This window comes from Neltuma alba, unplaced genomic scaffold, assembly GCF_004799145.2.
Source record: "Neltuma alba isolate B1F8T4 unplaced genomic scaffold, ASM479914v2 tig00013509_pilon, whole genome shotgun sequence".
Taxonomy (NCBI): Eukaryota; Viridiplantae; Streptophyta; class Magnoliopsida; order Fabales; family Fabaceae; genus Neltuma; species Neltuma alba.
In genome coordinates this window covers 151853-171284 of record NW_021637732.1, presented here as the reverse complement: position 1 = coordinate 171284, position 19432 = coordinate 151853, and the positions used below count along the sequence as shown (strand labels likewise).

The 19432-nt window shown below is 37.2% G+C and overlaps 2 protein-coding genes across 6 annotated transcripts; both read right to left on the bottom strand.

Annotated features, from left to right (window-relative positions):
- Positions 1 to 2515: 2515 nt before the first annotated feature.
- Positions 2516 to 10215, bottom strand: LOC114737890 (uncharacterized). 2 transcript variants are annotated; one of them, XM_028925881.1, is made up of 4 exons: positions 9710 to 10215; positions 7972 to 8343; positions 3504 to 7887; positions 2516 to 3215 (listed from the first exon to the last, which is right to left on the bottom strand). In XM_028925881.1, the coding sequence occupies exons 1-3, from the start codon at positions 9842 to 9844 to the stop codon at positions 3541 to 3543; spliced, it is 4854 nt and encodes a 1617-aa protein (XP_028781714.1). In that variant the 5' UTR covers positions 9845 to 10215; the 3' UTR covers positions 2516 to 3215; positions 3504 to 3540. The 2 variants fall into 2 exon arrangements, with proteins under 2 accessions (XP_028781714.1, XP_028781713.1); XM_028925880.1 differs by having other exon boundaries at positions 2516 to 3152.
- Positions 10216 to 13227: 3012 nt separating this feature from the next.
- Positions 13228 to 18545, bottom strand: LOC114737902 (39S ribosomal protein L47, mitochondrial). 4 transcript variants are annotated; one of them, XM_028925898.1, is made up of 4 exons: positions 18294 to 18543; positions 16706 to 16891; positions 14895 to 15052; positions 13228 to 13508 (listed from the first exon to the last, which is right to left on the bottom strand). In XM_028925898.1, the coding sequence occupies exons 2-4, from the start codon at positions 16869 to 16871 to the stop codon at positions 13401 to 13403; spliced, it is 432 nt and encodes a 143-aa protein (XP_028781731.1). In that variant the 5' UTR covers positions 16872 to 16891; positions 18294 to 18543; the 3' UTR covers positions 13228 to 13400. The 4 variants fall into 4 exon arrangements, with proteins under 4 accessions (XP_028781731.1, XP_028781732.1, XP_028781733.1 ...); XM_028925899.1 differs by having other exon boundaries at positions 18312 to 18543; XM_028925900.1 differs by lacking the exon at positions 13228 to 13508 and adding an exon at positions 13631 to 14089 and having other exon boundaries at positions 18294 to 18545.
- Positions 18546 to 19432: the final 887 nt, after the last annotated feature.

Genomic DNA, 19432 nt, shown 5'->3' with positions numbered 1-19432 from the left:
TTTAATTTTCATTTTTCACTTCGACTTCATCCCTTGATTTTGGTTGTGTTTTTCCCTCCCTCAAATGTTGACTAAATAGTTTTGGCTAATTGGTAATTATACATATTGGTAGTCTTTAAAAAAAAATATTTGAGTGACATTTATACATTTATAAGTTAACAGATCAAATTAAAACTTATTGAGAGTAAAAGCTAAAGTAATTAAATTTTTGTATGATTTTTTTTTACTATGTGTAGTTATCCTCTTATTGAAGACAATGTTATTTAAGGTATTGTTAAACATCTTTTCAAACAGAAATTTAAATCTTATTTCCATCACGTTGTGAGAAATTACCTCTTATGTTAAATTTAACTCTTGGTGAAATTTTTGTATGATTACCAATAGAAAACAAAACTTTGAACCCAAAACAATGTTCCCAAAATATGACTACTCTTAGCATAGCCCTAAAAGGTTTTCTAGAAACCAAAAAATAAACATAGGGAGAATTTCACTAAACCCCCCATAGCTAATTAAATATCCTAAAATACTTTAAAATTTCAGTTAACCCCTTTAAAACAAAATGAAATTAAAATTTAAAGATAAAAATATAATAATACCCTTCCTTTTTATTTTTTTAAAAATAAATTTTAATTGTTACCGGAATTCCAGTGGTTAGTCACCAGAACTTTGATAGCTGGAGCATTTTTTTAAAAAAAATAATAATAAATAAGGTAGTCAAAGGGAGTTTGAACCCAAAACCCATTAGCACACTAAAAAAATTTAACCATCAAGCCAACCAATTCATTTAGTTATATAATACAACAAAAATATACTTAACAAAACAAATGCAAGTGTCGAAACGTAAATAAACAAGTGAAATTAAAAAATTTACAAGTGTAATTCAACAATTTAAATAAAAATTTGGTAATTTGCAAGAAACATAAAGAAATTCACAATCTCAAGTGCAAGTGTTTAGGAGTGAATGAGTAAGTGAAATTTGAAGATTTACAATAAAAATTCGACGATTTACAAAAAAAATGAGGAAATCTACAACCCGAAACGCAAGAATTTAGGTGCAAATGAACAAGCAAAATTCAACAATTTATAACAAAAATTCAGCAATTTACAACCAAAATTTTGCGATTTACAAGAAACATGAATATTTGTATTTAAGGTTGTAAATTCTCTTATATATTTTGTAATTTTTATGTTTCTTATAAATTACTGAATTTGGGTTATAAATCACTGAATTTTTGTTATAAATCGTTAAATTCACTTGTTCATTCACACCTAAACTCTTTATATTTGGAGTTGGAAATTCCCTTATATTTTTTGTAAATAGATGAATTTGAGTTGTGAATCTTTGAATTTCATTTGCTCATTTATATCTAAACGCTTATCTTTGGGGTTATGAATATCCCTATGTTTTCTATAAATCGTCAAATTTTTGTTATAAATTGTTAAATTTTACTTGTTCATTTACATTTAAATATTTGCATTTGTTTTGTTATATATAGTTTTTTTTGCATCATATGATTAATTTGGGGTGTCAAGGAGTCATGAGTTCAAACCCCCTGGCCACCTTATTTTTCAAAAAGGAGAAAATTCCTCTAGCCACCGAAGCTTCAGTGACCAACCATGGGAGGTCAAAGATCTAACTTCCAGTATTATTATATTTTTACCTTTAAAGCTTTAATTTCATTTTAATCCAAGAGGATTGACTAAAATTTTGAAATAATTTGAAAGTTAACTTATATTAACTAACTACTAAGGCCTTTATTGAAATTTTTCCATAAACATATGGCCTCAACAGCAATGACCAAGACTTGAAGAAAATGCACAATCAGGAGAGTCAAAGGGGAGAGAATAACATGCGGGCCCAAAGATTTGTAGCCCAGTCCGACAAAAAAAAGGACAAAAAGGAGACAGGAGCCCAAAATGATGGGTCCACGCACACGAAGCCCATCATGGATAAGTGAAACGAACAGGTCCACTAATGGATGCATGCCATGTTGCTGGTCTCCGTCATGAAACGAACATGACTCGATCCGCGACCCGTCACAGATGAAGGATTGCACACGGCGCTATTTCCTCAGTAGATATGATGGCGGGTACATGTTAAAAATTGGTGCTTCAATATCAAGAGCAAGGATATTCAAAAGCCTGTTTGTGGCTATAGTTATAAATTATATATTTCTTGATTATTCCAACCAGTCAAGAGTTGAACAATAACTCGATAACATCAATCTCTTCGAACGCTTCGCTCCCGGAGCTGCGAGCATGGACGTGCTAAATATCCACCTCACTTCAACGCAGTAATTAAGAGACTCCTAATTAAACGATATTGAGAATTTTGGCATCAAAAATTGATATCGTCAATAAGTAAATCTCAACCATTATTTTCCTGCGCATCCTGGATACATCATATATGGACATCAAAAAACGCAAGTTGCTCCCCTACAATAGAAGCCAACTAGCTAAATATTCAACATATATCATGGGATTAAGTTGCTGACATTTATTCCAGAGGCATAACTTGCGGATGGGTTACATAATATTACTGAAAACAACTACATACTTCCAAATACAAAAAAGATCAACTGGCTAGTTAGCTCCTCGCACAAGCTCGAGATCCGTCATGACCAGCTCCAAATTCATGTGCGATTGTACGAAAGCCAAGTAAAAACATGTACTATTTGGCTTGCAATTTCATCCTATTGAAAACTATGGAAAATTACTGCAACAGCTCTACCATAAATAAGAAACACCTCAGATATTAAAATTAGCTGGTGTGCGTGCGCGCGCAACAAGGAGTAAACAGAAAAGCAAACTGAAACAAATCAGAAATTCAGCAGTGAAATCGGGCTTCTATTTATGGTGTGGATTCTGGTCCACAAATAGTCCAAACAAGAATGGGCACTCTATCACAGGTCTAGGCGGCACACAATAAGAGCTTTCCAACAGTCAAGGTATCTACAAAGGAAAAGCTCAAGTGCAGCCGCCACCTAGACTGTAGTGAAGGAGCAACGAACTATACTCACAGCTACATTCCTTCAGCAAAAGTAAAGGGACAGGGCGGAAGCCTATGAAAATAATCAGGTGCTCGCTTACCACACAAGCCTCCCAAATTCACGATGACCTCTAGGGGCTAACCATTGTCCATCCTCAAATCGCTGAAGACAAGACATAAGCATACAAAATATTAAATTTAGGCAGCATGCAGAGCCCAAGACAACCTAACGAGAAAAAAGTGGTAAAAGATCTATCAGGGAGAATGTAAAAAGGTAACCACAGAAAATGCTGCCAAAAAAAGCAGGTTTTCTCAATTAACAAGAAAAAGAAAACCATGAAGAAACTGCAATAACACTTATTCCTATATCATTTAAATATTTTTTTGCTTTATGAAAAAATCTCTTCCTCCACTGAATTACATCAGCACAGCAACCGGATATACTTTCATATATCCTCTTCCTCTCAAGTTCCTACAGGTTACAGCAGTTGAATATACAGAACTGAAAACTTACAAGCATTTTTATCATCAGACTGTATGATTAGAGATTGCTATTGCCAAGAGGATTGCTTGTAGCTATCCCATCCACCATCTGGTTCCTTTCTCTTGAGAACACCACCAGCCAGCTGGAACATCCTCACCTGCTCCTCAGCTAGGGCCTGTGAACTGGCAACAGGAAGTTGCCTTGGCAAAAGAGTTGAGCTCTCATCTCTGCCCTCCACATCAGGACCTCCAGGCCCCGCATTAAGGTCTAAACCCTGCCCTCTCCATTTTTTACCATCAGCAGCACCACTACCATCAGGAAGGCTAAAGACATAAGGCCTGGTGGGGTAATGAGATGAAACTGTACTGGCAGGTCCAATTAACTGTGAATTTACTGTAGGAAAGAAAAGCCTTCCACCAGATGCTGAATCTACATAAGTAGTTGATCCACCTGAAAATGATGACGATGGAAGAGGAAAGCCAGAATTAAAAGGGAAGACAGGATACTGATATGGCGCAGATGGATATGGCATCGCAGAAGATGACAGCACTGGTGCCCTATAAACATCAGGTCCAAACGGGCTACCACCAGTAGCAGGGCCCAGCATTCTTTGCGGCCCATTAGGTGCAACAATTGAAAAGGGCTGATCCCCTCTATCAGGCATAATTGAAGATATTGTGACAGCTGAATAGGTGTTCCCAGCAGAAGGAAACCATGATGAGAAACTTCCCAGTTCAGTAGTACTTGTTCTAGGTCCAGATGCAGGGGGCTGTGATGGTACACTGCTTCTGGCTTGGTGAGTGAACAAAGTCGGTTCTGAGATGACTTCATCAGCTGCAGGTCCATCATTCAAATCAAAGTCCCTAAGGGCGCTCGCCTCTCTATTTGGATGATTTGGATGAGCATGGGATGATGGTTTCACCTGCAGAAATTGTACATCCATTTTATGGCCATTGCCTGTGGAGCAATTACCCACATCAGAAGCTTCATCTGCTTGGTTTAGGTCAAGACCAAGACCTCCAGGACAGCGGGCAGAGGAAACACCATCTGTTGGCTGACGACAACTCGCTTGAGAAACTGTATCATCAAGCATCCTTTCATCAGGCACATTTAAGTCAATATCTAATAGCTGTCGGCTCTGCTTTCCAGCTGTGGCATCAGATATAGGAGCTGCCGATGGTGTACCAAGAGGCATTTCTGCAATTTTTCTGGGCTCAGCAGGTCGGAATGCACTGGTGGCTGCTGATCCCTTCCAACCAAGCTCCCCTTTACTTTTCAACAAGTCTTCAGGGGGCACAAAGGGCCCCTTTGCAGCAGCAGCCACAGTGATTGAAGCAGTAATACCACTAGACATGGTTGAAGCAGGAAATGGCACTGGACTGATCACTCGTACAGCAGGTGCACACCCAGGCACTGGAATGCTATTGAACTCTCCAGATTTTCCATCATCTGCACTGAAGCCTTCATTTAAATCAAACTCAACTTTTGCATCTACCACATCAGACATGCCAGCAGCAGACACGGAAGAGGCATCTGCAGTGGCAGAGGTGCACTCTTCAGCTTCCTCTGTTTCAATGGCGGTCAATTTAGATTCTTTAGAGCCTGGATGCTGCTCCATTTCTTGTGAAGGCAAGCTCCGTGAAGCTCTCTGCAGACTCTGTCCAGCATGCTGGTCATGAGCCTCTTTTGTTTCCGAATTCTCCTCCACATGCTCAGAAGCAAGACCAGTGTCGCCTGAAGCTAAACCAGCTATACTTCTGTTCTCAGGCATTATCACAACATCATTTTCACACTCATTTCTTCGAATTTCAGACTGACCTGCATGACTTCGAGCAGCCACATCAACAGTCTTTCTGCATTCTCTTTCACTGTGGTCTTCTACAGCCTTACCAGCACTATCATCAGAAGGATGTAGCACATTCTCATCTGTTCCTTTCACTGAATCATGCATAACCACAGGAACCTTTTGAGCTGTCTGTCCACTGCTTAATTCCTCAATTGTACAATTATCACCCTTCACATCAACCTCCACAAAGGGATGGGGTGTCGAGTTGTCATTAGTGTCCATCTCAACTTCTCTTGCAACCTCATTAACTTTAACATCAACATTTCCACCTGCCTTGACATTCCCAACATTTTTGTTTTCCTTGAGCTGTTTGCTACATTCACTAACTCTGGCTTCTAGCACAGTGCTTTCAGAAGCAGCAACTGGAATTTCACTTGATTTTTCTTTGCTTTCTGGACAGGCTTCTGTAACTTGCTGCAAATCCACAGTAGATGAAGTAATGTGCCTGTTTTGTTCCTCAGGAACCTTCACTTCAGATGCCGAAAGACCCAAATCATTATCATTATTACCACATGAATCACCAGATACAGTATCCTGCTTCTTATGTTCATCATTGCCACAATTTGCATGACATTCACTTTGAACCAGCTTTCCTTCACACTCCATCGCATTACCTGGACATGACTGTTCAACAGCATTGGTGTTTATTTCTGGTGATCCAGCAGGGGTTGTCAATTCAGATTTGGAAATCTCTCCAGCGGCTACACTGGCAAGAAGCTTCATTCCAACATCATCAACAGCAGACAAAGAAGCATTAGTTTCAGAATACTTTACACAACTATCTATCAAAGCATTTATGGAGCTGAAAGAAGCATCCTGAATATTTACTGCCTTATTTTCATTCCCAGATGATGATGAAGCAGCTTTTGATGCTTCCACCATCTTCTTAGAATCACCAACAGTCCTGCAACGCTCTTCATCAGTAACAGCAGCAGGCGATCCATTGCCTTCATCAGATGCTGTTAGTACGTCTTTAAAATCATTACTCTGCCAGGATTCAGTATTAATATCTGCACCAGTACTAGCTCGATAATAATCAATCTTTTCCTTTGAACTATGATCATATTGATCATTCTTCTCTGAAAAAACAGGAGATGAAGCTCGACTGTTCATAATTGAAGGATCATCAAAAGAGCCTCCACTAGCACTTTCTGCAGGACTTCGACCTCGGTTTGGAATCTTAACAATCAGCTTGGGAGCACTTCCCTCAACAGAAGCCCCGTCATGTGCCTTTTCCGTTAATCCAGATTGTGACAATTTTTCAGAAGATGAATTTTTGTGTGCAGAGGAATTTCGACCAGACTCCCTGTGCCCTCCAGATGAAGTTGTACCTGATATTCCATTAACAGACTTTCGATGCCGAGAAGAACTGCCTGATATTTTGTTCACACTCATAGCAGTAGAGCTCCTAGCATCCTCCTTTCCTGAAAAACCCCCAGTTTTAGCATGGTCACTGGAACAAGATTGACTGTTATTATGAGATTGACTAGAACTACTACTTTTCTCATCTCTTGCATTTGATATAGGGAGATCAGAAACTCCACTGAGAACAGCAGTACGGGGCTGACCATCTTTTGAGTTTGTAGTTGCTGAGGTTGGTGAGGGCACTGATTTCATAGACCCAGGAGATGCAGATCTGGCAGCATTCTCTCCCTGGGTAATCTTCACGGAGGAAGTTCTGGATGCAGAAAGCTGCGTGACCGAGCTCTTCACTGCAACATCAGATGATCCACCTGAATTTTTATTCCCACCCTGGCCAACTTCAGAGAGGCGTGTTCTTGTAGACCAGGGGACAGTTTGACTAGAACCAGCTTTTGCATCATTAATATTCATCTCAGCTTCAACACGTTTCTTCCATGTGTCAACCAATCCCCTAGCTTTCTTCTGGATTTCTGAGTTTTTATGAGTTCGCAAATGATTCACAGATTTACCAATGTTACATGTCTGTAGGGCTTGAAGATTCACAGGAAGCTTATCAAGTGCCCGAAGTAATACCAAAAGAAATTCTTCAACAGACTTATCACTGTCCTTAGACCCAGTTCCATCACCAATCTTTCCTTTATGGACCTCTTGAAGCCATTCATCATACACCGACAAACCCTTCAGCTGCACAAACTGACTAAGACAATCCAATTTATCTGTCGCTGCAATAACAGCAGCAAGCATGGACCGGCTAGCCAAATCTATCTTTTTCACATTTCTGTCAGGATGTATAAGCTGCACAAGCTTCTCAACCCCTTCAGCATTGACAAGCCCCCCCTTTTCTGTAATTTTTGCAATCTCTGTCTTCAAGATGTTCTCCTGTCTAGAATGACCAGAGTCTCCATCCTCAACTTTTGTTGTACGTTCTCGCTTGGCAGACTCAAGCCCTTGATCCAACCTCTCCCTTTTCCTGCCCTTGACTTGAGAAGGAAAAGAAGCACTATTCTGGACGCTATCAGAACCTGATTTTAACTGTGATGATGTTGGACTACTCATTGGCTTGGGAGATCGACCACCTGCTTGCACTGTAGCATGCATTTCTATACGAGTCCTATATAATAGCTGATCTACTTCTTCTTGAAGTACCTGGAAATTTGGAGACAGAACAAGGCAGTAAAAATAAGCACCGTAATAGACTAAAATAGAGTACACAAGATATCAGAAACTTACATTAATATAATCTTGGTCAGTTAACCACCATAAACACTTGTTTGCAATGTCATAAACCCTCCTACACACGAATGACGGAGTCCCTGATGGAAGTTCAACACCTTTAGGAAGAAATGCAACTTTACAAGGATGCAGAAGTGACGCAGCAGGAATCTCATCCTTATGGAAGGAGTAGAAAACTTCGTTTAGCGCAGTCTCCAGTAGGAGACCTTTGCTAAGGTTCAATTCACCAGACCGATAAAGCCAATTAACAAGTATCTTCAATTTACCCTCTTTACCAACTGTCAATGAACGAATTATTCCAATAAAAGGTGGGCACTTCTGAGGTGGCTTGAAGAGAGCACAGTCACCAACACTAATTTTACGACCGTCCTACAAATGTTGAAGAACAAGAATTCTCAGAAAACATACAAAATTTCTGTTTTGTATACTAAGATGTTTAAGAACAAAAATCCAGATATCAGCACTGCAATTATTTTAAATAGATAAATATATCTCAAAATAAGATTACGGGTAGCCAAAAAAAGGTAAGAAATCTTCCAAGAAACTTGTTGGGGGGGGGGGGGGGAGCAAAGGCAAAGAATAAACATAACAAAACATAAAAACACAACAAGGTCAATCTGTAAATCCTAAGAATCCCACACCCCGAAAGGTAAAAAAAAAAAACTACTAATATCCACAAGGAAGCTAAGAAAACAATTTACGCAATGAAAGATTGACAGTAACAAAAATTCTTATTAGAAAAAACCCAGGCATTTCCTTGCTAAACCAATCATTAACATAATATTAGACCAACGTAGCTATTGCCACAAAGAAAGTTAATTTCTTCATGTCTTTACGAAATTTGGAAATCAACAGTTCGCTTTGGGATAGATAACTTCCATTGAAAACAGCTTTTCCTTGGATTATCTTTAACAACATCTGTGCAGTTGAGTTTATTAAAAACCATTCAAGGTATTTCTGGATTGTAGGACACTGACTGTTACAATTCTCCGTAGCATAAAAATCAATGTCATGATGAAGCAACAAAAGAACCAGTAAAACATGAATACAAGTATATTCCAGGGATTTCCAGATTACAGAAGCAAGATGATCAAGATCTTTTGATGAAATTACTCGAATAATCCACGGTTTGCACACCAAAAGCTATACCAGAGAAACAACAAAAGCATCATGAGAAACTGAATAAAATTTATAATTTCAGATAGTCCACCTTATAACCAAGAAAACCCAACCCAAATAAAAATAAATTTGCGTGGCAAATAAACAAAGATAACATGACCCCCATGTTTCCGGAAGCATCTTGCCCAATAGGGCTAGGGATTAAATAAAATGTTGAAACTAATAGACTCGATAAGAATTAATTAAATCGAGCAATCAAATGCTCTATGAAAGAACGACATTTAAAAAATACATATTCTAGCAGAATCAGGAAATTTTCTAAAAATTCTCTCCAAGTGCCTAACACTTCGGATTAGCATATCGGTAGCTGACCCCATTGGTACCAATTAGGGCAACTGATTAACCTAGTCACGAGAATCGTGTTTGATTTCCCCCTTTTTCTATTGACCTAGTCGTAAACATAGAGTGAAAAATTAAAATTTGATTTTTTTTTTCCGGAGAGATTTTAATACGTTCCAAGGCATAATAGAACTTTTTCGTATGTAAACCCATCAAAATTTCAAATCTAACCAGAAAAAAAAAATAACAACAATAAAATCCGAAAAAGAATACATACCTTATAGAATGAATTAGCTGAAGGCGAAGATGAAGAAGAAACATCGAGAGCAGCGCTTACAATCGGTTGGCCACGAGTGGGGCTTGTCCACATGTGCCGAGTTCTTTTCCTCTCCTCACCTTCCCGCCCATGCATAGCCTTGCATTTTCCCAAATCCAAGCCTCAATCCCAGCTTCAAACCCAACGAGTATCATCAATCCCACCTTAACCCCACAACAAATCCCAAGCAGCCTCAAAATTCACTAATTACAGCGACGCGAAACCCTAGATCCGCCCAAAACCCTAACTCCAGCAACATCCCAGGCAAAGAACACGAAACCCTAATTCCACGACTTTTTTCGAATTTAACCGAGATGAATTCAGGGCTTTCCACAACGATAAACGGATTCAATCGAAGCACGGATCCATACAACGGGAGAAATAAAAGAGGAAATTTCGAACGGTGTTTCGATCTCGGGAGAGAGAGGAAGCGGGAGAAATGTGGAGAGAGAGAAAGATTGCAAGAGAAGGGGGGCATACGGGCTAACGGGAAAGGCGTACTTGGTACTTGGGGCAGAGCTTCAGAGGGGGCAGATCGGGCAGTTTGGGCAGGAGAATGATAACGTCACAGGCAGGTGAGGCAGAGGGAGCCACGTGTAGAGAATATGACATGAGATTGCGGTTGGGAAACCCAAAACGTTGACTGGTCCCATTCCTCGTTTTGACTTTCTATTATTTTTTCAGCGTTTCGCACTGAGATCTCCCGGCCATCTCATAACACATTTGCGATCACGCTGACACAAACCAGTTTGATGAGTTTGTTCGTTTCTCGCATCTTTCTTTTTCCCGGTTTACTCAAGGCAGATTGGGGAACAGTCTGCTTCCCTTTTTTTTAAAAAAAAAAGTCGTCAATTTATTTTAAATTTATTACTTCAAATAGTTTAAATTTTAAATATTTTATTTTAAACTAAATTTACTTTGGACAATTTATATTTAAAAACATTTCGCACTCATATCTATTTTAGTCATTTTACAACCAAATTTATTTTCACTCAACCATAATCCAAACAACCTTTTGCCCTTCTCACTTTTGCAAACTAGTTTTTCTGAACTCCAATCTAAACACAATTCAACTTATCCAATTTAGTTTTTACCCAATTTTACTTCTCTATAAGCTATTTTTTTCAATCACTAATCCAAACAGACCCTTTATATTTAAAAACATTTTGCACTCAATTTAATTTTTTTTGGGGTTATTTTCGATCCATAAGTTTTATCCCCAGTACACGAGGAGTTGATGCGTGATGATTGCCAAAAAGGAAAGGGCTTTTTTGTGAATTGACATTTTTCTAGGGGCAAAGAAGGAACAGGCTATTTGGGAGGGGTACGATTTAAATGAAAGCATTTATGATGGAGGAAGTTAAGGTTGTCTTCCAGCAAATATCAAGGGAAGCCATAGCACGACGTGAACAGTGTGGTTTCTGCCCGGAAAAACCATGGTTGAACTTTCCGTCACTCCGTTCAGCACCAAGTTTCCGCTACACAAGCCATTTTCCGCAATAATTTCACTTTGGTTTTTAATTAATTATTAATGTCAAGTTGTGAAAATAAGGTTTTTAAATTAAAAATAGATTTGAAAAAGAAAAGGCAGGCAACTCTGTTGAATTGCGGCTTTGAATGATACACCAAACGCCAAGTATTTGTCATGTCTTGTTAATGTGGTTTTGAGTCATAGGTATTGTGTTTCAGGCTCAATTACGTCTGGCTGGCCCATTGTAAATCTAAGAATTAAGATCGCGATTGTTTCTTGTTAGACTTGTTCATGGAGCTTTTAATGGGTCGGACCAATAATTCGTCAAGATCCCCGTTTATTACATCAATAAAATAATGTATGGTCATCTTTTTTTTTTTAGTAAAAATGTAATGGACAATTGAAAAAACACATCATCTGAATATCTCAATATTTTTGTACATAAAAAATTGTCATTTTAAGAATCATTCAGAGTCAGTTTGCTCCGCTGATACAAAACAGAATTTAACACGTCTTTCCTATAATAAATATTTGAATAAAATACTCTAACCACCCCTCAGTTTTACCTTAATTACATAGGCATCCCTTCTATTTTGAAAACCCATATAGACTTCCCTTACAATTAAAATACAGGTTACACTAACCTCCTTTGTATAACTGATATTTTATTTCCATCTATCCAAACTATTAGTTAACTGTTAATTTTAACTTTTTAAGCTCTTTTTTTTTACCAAAATACCCCTCTTTATCATAAGAGCAACCAAGAACTGCTTTTAATACATGACTTTTCAAACTTTTTAATATATTATAAAATTTATTAATTTTGAATTTATTGTAAAATTTTATAATTTTAATTTTTCATCATATTTTAAATTTCTTTATTTTATTTTTTAAATGGTTAAAATATATATCAAGCACATATTTTTACTCACTATATAGTATAAAATCTATAGATTATTAAGGTCATTTGAATCTATAATTTAAAATTGTTAAACACTACAAACATTTATAAACACATTAAGTTTAGATTGAAAACATTAAGCAAATAACTATTTGCAAAAATAAGAAAATAAAAATAAGGAAAAATAAAATAAAATATTGTTTAATGTAAATTTTGGGGATTGATTAGAATGGGTAAAATAGTAAATAAATTTATTATCATATCAATTTTAATTAAAATTATGTTCATAGAATCTTTTGAGAATATTCTTAATGGCGTTAACATATTAGATTAAACGGTATGTTTTCAAAATAGAGGAGAAGTTCGTGTAATTAAGGTATAATTAAAGGTAATCAATGTATCTTACTCTAAATATTTTATACGGTCAGGTCATGCATTTATTTCCTTGGAACTATTCCGAACAAACAGGCCAACTCTAGACACCCTGGTTCTTTGGACACCAATTATGCCTGGAGGAAGCGACGTTCGACCATATATAAACGCAATCAAGTTCAAGGATTGTGTGGCCTCAATCTTCGGTGCCTAACCTCCACAATTTTGGCTTAAATCCTAAATTATTTTCAACATATTACCAATTCCAGCAATCATTACGGCTGGGATTCTTTCCTCCACCATGCAACACCACATATGCTTATGCGAGCATGTTTACTTTCTTTGTATATGTTTAGTCTCACGTATACAAATATGCTGGCCCAAAAAACAGTCTCACAAAAGTCTCGTGTACAAATAACTTCATAAGCAATTTCTTTTGTCGAACTTCCATTATAGAGCTTAACTGTCGTCTTTTACAATGTGGTTGGCTCCGGATAAAAGGGAAACAGATTGAACATTTAGGATGTAAATCTCTCGCATGGCGTAGGAAGAATGAAAAACCTAGGAATTAAATTCCTCCCGCCATAAAAAGCACTGCTTTGGCGTCAGAGAAGTATGCCATGACCTTATTTCATAGGCATTCGCCTATTAATGTGTCGCATGATCAAGTATTTGAAACCTTTTCTTTTTTTTCAATAGAAACACCGTTTGGGCTACAAGTCGTTACCTGCCTCATAAATAATAGCGACTCACCTTGAGACTAGGAAAATCAAATATGAATCCATAAACAGGCCAGCAAAAGTCCTCTAAACAAAGTTTTCTAGACAAATAGACCCCCTCGAGTGAGCAAGGTTACGCTGTATCAACATGGACAATAATGCTTTCGGGTGCATATACATTGGAAGTCATCAGAGGGCATTTATCATCCTCTTCATCTCAGCAGACCTCCTGGGGTCTGGCTCATCAATTGCTCTCTCTGTAAGCACCTGCTTGATGCGGCACATCGACTTTCTGACCTGATTTAACATAACAAATGTCAACAAGAATCAATGACGATTTCGTTGCCGTGATCCATCAGAAACGAATTCAGCATGTGGCAAAAATGATTCCAAACTAATAAACCCCATACACACCTTGGTATTCAAAAGTGCAATTTCCCTTACTCTCACAGAAGTACCATGACATATAGGAAAACAGAGAACTACCCAAGTTTTCTCAGCATATGCAAATAAAATTAACAGGAATCAATTGTCCTTTAGTAAGATTCCCAACAATTATTTTGCTTGGGAAGTTATCAGAGGAATGAGTTGATTATTTAGCTCTTTCGCTCTGTCATTCTCCCAACCATAATATACCTTGCAAGCCCAACAAACTTACACGTACAGACCAAGCCATGTCCACCACACATTATGTATTAGCAGCATGGTGGCTGGAATTTTGGAGGAAAATTTGGTGCACATAACAAGGATTTCTACAACAATCTATCTTCATCGCAAAATGAGATTGTTACCGACTTTTGTAATATGCAAATCCATCAGGTCTCCAGTTAAAAGGATTGAGACTATAATCTGCCTTCACTGAGGAATGAGAAAACCACCTACTTTTGTAATAAGCAAGCCCAACAGGTCTCCAGTAAAGAAAGAAACTGACCATCAAATGCTAAAATTCTCAAATTAAATTAAGAATTAAATATTTTAGCAATCCAAATCATCTCATTCATGCCATGCAATGTTTTCACACTTAAAAGATTCTATAGACGTCTCATCATATTTATAGTTAAGATGCTACTCCGGTTCAGTTTCTACATCGACCAAGCAAATGCAATTTATTATTTTGTAATGGCGTATGTAAAGAGCAATCATAGACAATTTCCAACAAATGAAAACCCATTTTCTGATAGGTAATTAGCATAGTTTTTATTAGGCAAAAATATATTTATTCATTTAATTTTTGGTCATTTGGAATTAGATTAATTTGGGAGTAATATCATACTTGGATTAAACTAAAAAAATATCTTAGAACTAAAACTAGAAGAAATATTATATTTTATTTGCTTTGTTCGCATGATGTCAGAGTTAGCATTGCTATAGGTAAAAATTTAGTTTCACAAAAACATGTTCTGTTAAGTTGTTGTGAGGCCAAAAAGTTGGGTAATTTATTGCTTCCAACCAAGTCAAACAATTCGAATCAAAGATAAGTTTCTAAATTCTTCTAAGCCAAAATGGTTAAAAAGAGAAACCTAGGTGCATAATGTTCAAATCTACAGGTAAAAAAACTTGCCAAAAAAAGAAAATGGGCACCATTATTATACGCCAATCATCCATGGAAACAAAGGTTAAAAACAGCTTATTTGAAAAGCTGAATAAATGCAAAGATCTGAACTCTGAAGTATATAGTAGCACCTTAGGGATGCGTTCTGGGTTAGAAAAGCGTAGATTTTGCGCATGAAGCATCTGACGTTGAGTCATCAACATGTTTTTCTCCTTTAACAACACAAACCACAGTTTGTGAAGGTCGTCCCAAGACTTTAGACGCAGCTCAGAGGCCTTCCAACCCCGACCTTATGATAACAAATAAGCAAAAGAGATTGAATTAAAAAAATGTTGGTAGCAGCTAGAACCACTATAATAGGTAAGAGAGCAGTGAACTGAAGACCAAATTCGATAGACCCTAATGTCTGAGAAAAATGAACTTCACTAAAAATAAACTTATCATAAAAGATAAGGGGGAAAGGATACATTATAGTTTATCCTTGTGCATAGATCTAAAATCCGTTTGCCCTCTTGGGATTTAAACTGAATCATTCAATACAACTCTGATTTGTTCAACCATCATTTATCCAACCTATATTATTTTACAGTTACATGAATGTCAATTTCATTGTCAAATGTCTATTTCACTATGTTTTTAATATTTCCAGTGTCACAAAACTAATGCCAGAATTAAGTGGTATGTTTAAACTTGGAAAGGTCAGCTTAACACAGGATAACAAGACGATTTTAAGATAAGCATAATGACACTTTTAATAAATTTTCTTCTTTTTTTTTTTTCTCCTTTGCTTGGGCACAAATATTTTCCTATTAGAGGCAATCCTGTTCAAATCAGTTGAATACTAAACACAGACACCTTTCCCAATAGGAATTCAAACCTTAGTTCGTCAAGTTGAAAGGAGCTAGCCCATTCTGCTAGGCCCAATTCCGTTCGGTAACTTCCAATACATTTTCAACAATTAAATTGTTCATCATAATAATCTTTACATGATCATTCTGATTTGAATTAAGACCAGAAACACTGAAACACAGCAGTGCAATTAAATGGCAATGAACTAAGGGAGAGTTACAATGAGGTCCCAAGGAAGAAAAATAATTACAAAACAAGTCCCAGAAGTTGTCATTTTCTACTCTGGAATTTGGTATTACATACTGTTTAAGTTGTTTTTGGGATTTTTTAGTAATTATTTTCCTTCTTTGGGATCTCATTGTAATCCTCTCATGAAACAACATAGAAGAGTTAAATAAGACCCTTAAAACTGTGAGGGTGGCCAAAAGCTAATATCTAATTTAACACCCCCCCCAAAAAAAAAAAAAAAGAGGCTTGATGCGCTAATTGAAAACCATCCATTAACTTTGATGTGACATTAAAGACAGAGGATACACCTCACATCAAATGAAGCGGTACATAAATCCAATTCGGGCATATACTCATACATAGACCTAGACTGAGTGACTGATGTGGAGCGTGTTTCTGTCGCAGTCCACCACTGTATCTATATCTATGAATTACAAAGAAAAACAAGGTCAAACTTATTTCAAACTCCCAGACAGATTGCTTGAAACCCCACCCAAAAAAAAAAAATATTTTCAACATTCCATTCAGGTTATGCTAGGCGCATGGTCAAGGTGGGAGGCATGGAATCAGAACATGAGCGCACCAAAAAAAACAGAGGGAGATTACCTTCTGAATAAAATGTCCATTATATCTTATTATCATTACCCAACAATGTCCGTTCATCTTTCTAGTTAAGGTACAACAGTCATTTCCATTCACATCAGCATTCCCTTTCCCTTTGCCTTTCCCTTTCCATAACCAACATTCCATTATACCAAGCATAGCCTTAACACCATTCTCTTACACACATATATCCATAGACAAAATCCCATCCCGGTCAATAAAAGACTGGTAGGAAAAACTAAAGCAATGAAAAGGTCCATACCATATACAACAGGCTTGTCATCATCTGGGCTCCTATCTGCCTCAAAAAACTCCTGAAGAGGGTTATATCCTTCCCTGGCTGCGTTCGCGGCTGCAGCAGAAGAGGCGGAAGTCTCTGACCTAGCAGCAGCTAATAGTGTCCTTCCCAATGCTCTTGATAAAAACATGACTGTAACCAGTCAGATTGCTGCATGGTAGTACATTTACAAGGTAAGAAAATAGAAAGAAATGGCACTGTGTATATCGTACATCTAGAAAACCAGTCTTCTACTTGGAGCAAGTGAAGAATCAATAACCATTATGGAATAAAATCAGCTTTCAAAGACTGCGAAGAATGACTACTCGTTGCAAAAGCACAAATGAGTTGAACTATATACCAATCTCATCTAGTAAAACCAAATCAAAAACATGCAAATAATCAGAGAATAGATACCATATTTTGCAAGAGCATAACATTCTTCAGATCACTTCATAATCTCAGAAAAATGCATATTCAACCAAATCAAAAGGTGCTATTGCAGCAATAAATATGAATCATAAATTCTGTAAATTCTTCCACAATGGCAAGCCTAATTCTACATCAGTAAATATGAATCACTAGTAGAAACAACACTGACATGATAAAAAAAAAAATACTAAATAGATAAACGCCCTATCTCCTCACACAGCCGTAGTGGAAAGGTAAAGGGGCAAATTGTGGCAGTAGTTGGTAAACTGTCATTGTTGACATTGACATGATTGGGTGAAATACAAATTATATGCGGGCAACTTGAGACACAGACTGCAGACTTTTGTTTGTGAACCAAATGAGGTGAGAAGGACAATAATAGGTGTATGCATGGTACATGTAGCACTAGGAAAACAGGCGGCTGTCACAGATTCAGACCTAAACAGGCCAGGCGTTTAAGCACTGGTCCCAAAAATAGGTGATTTTCTCAGGCACAGCCATTGAATTGACCGGCTAAGAGCCAGCCCGCATGCTTTTGGCCCGTTTAACTAAATTTTTTTTTTTTTAGTTTCTTGCATATCTTGTCAAAATAATGAAAATGAAAATGAAAATAAATATGAATAAAATTAAGTAACATACATAAACATCATCATATGTAAACATACAAAACATCCATGGCAGTGCAATAGAGTCTAATTTTATTGTATAAATAAATAAATTCACTTCACAATAATTCCTCGGGCAAATTTTAATCCAACATGTTAGCAAGAATGATTTCTTATACAACTTAAGCTGTTTCTTTCGCCTCAATAGTCAATTCATACATCGCTGGTAAGTCCTGGTAAGTCTAATTTTTAATCTGGAAAATCATATATCTGATTTTAATTCATTTTAGAAGAGTAGAGTATTTCCTTTAATCTGCTACAGCATTCAACAGAGTATGAAACAGGGGTTACTTCAGTTTAAGCTTTGGACAGTGTTGAGAAAAGAAGAAGGAATACAATTGATTGTTACAGCAAGAGAAGCAAGCAAACACAAGGGTACTGGTCAATCTAACATTTACATCAGAATATACATATATAGATCTAACACAAAGAGAAGTAACATATATGAGCAGGAAATCTAAATCTAAGATACTAACAATCAAGAATCAACCCACGGGCACGGCGAGGGGGAAGAAGGAGCAGTGAAGCACGGCTGCACGGGAAAGGAAAGACGAGATGCGACTGTGCGAGAGGAAGAGGTGAGGGCGCTGCCCTCTGCTGCTGTGCTCTTGGCCGTCGACCGTTGTGCGCCCTGCGTTCGAGATCCTGCGTCCTGCGTCCGAGCTGAGAGAGAGAGCGAGTGATTAAAGTCTCTGAGAGCTGAGAGAGTGAGTTAGGGTTTTTTTTGAAGTTAGGGAAAAAAAATATAAATATAAATAGATAAGATAATAAGTTTGAATCAGCCAGCTTGTGACTCTGCAAAGCCAGCCTGTTGAACTAATTTTTTTAAGCTCAACTTATCTTTAAAGACTCTAAATTATAAGTCTGGCCTTTGACTTATACAGGTTTGAACGGGTTAAACCGATAGGCTCGGCTCATTCTTTTAACTTTTAGTATATGAAGTGATTAGATAACTCTGTTTATTCTTCACACATGCTTTCCTTTCATTTTGCTTTGTTCCTAAAGAAAGGCATTAGGCGTTATTGCTTTTTATTTGCAGCCACATAAAATGGCGACCTTAATTATGGTTGGTTATTTATTGAAAAAGTTGAGCTGCTATTTTCACCCCTTGCCTCCTTTTGATAATGTAGCTGGACGTGATTATGTATATCACATCTGATTTGTATCATTGTTTGCATAAGAAATTATGTATTTATAGCAGTGTAAAATGCTTGTCAAACCAAGATTCTATACAAAACAACCAATCTCAAACAAAAGTAAAACCAATAACCTAACTCCTTAGTATAAGAAATCAATGCTGTGAGGTTAGTGGTGACGGACGGCTCTTCCTCTCTACCCATCATTTAACTAGAACAGTGGAAATAAAGAAGAAAAAGATATATAAACTTTCTCACCCAAAAAGAGAGAGAATAATGCCAAGCTTTAGTGATCTTTACAGTGTGGAAGACGATATCGCCATTCCAAGCTTCAATGATTTTGAGGATGGCAAGGTAATCTCACCTCTGTAACAATCCTGAATTCGTATTTCACTTCTAACGAGCAAGGCAATCTCTTGATCAAGAACCTTCCAAGAATGATCGTGATATGGACGAAGAACTTTTAGGAGCTATTATCT

Excerpts from the sequence above, each read along its gene's own strand:
- LOC114737902 (XM_028925898.1), bottom strand. The coding sequence starts at position 16,871 with ATGTTTTTATCAAGAGCATTGGGAAGGACACTATTAGCTGCTGCTAGG. Across the intron at positions 15,053-16,705 it reads TGACAAGCCTGTTGTATATG|GTCGGGGTTGGAAGGCCTCT; the intron begins GTATGGACCTTT and ends TGTTATCATAAG. Across the intron at positions 13,509-14,894 it reads ACCCAGAACGCATCCCTAAG|GTCAGAAAGTCGATGTGCCG; the intron begins GTGCTACTATAT and ends ATGTTAAATCAG.
- LOC114737890 (XM_028925881.1), bottom strand. The coding sequence starts at position 9,844 with ATGCATGGGCGGGAAGGTGAGGAGAGGAAAAGAACTCGGCACATGTGG. Across the intron at positions 8,344-9,709 it reads CAGCTAATTCATTCTATAAG|GACGGTCGTAAAATTAGTGT; the intron begins GTATGTATTCTT and ends CAACATTTGTAG. Across the intron at positions 7,888-7,971 it reads CTGACCAAGATTATATTAAT|GTACTTCAAGAAGAAGTAGA; the intron begins GTAAGTTTCTGA and ends CCAAATTTCCAG.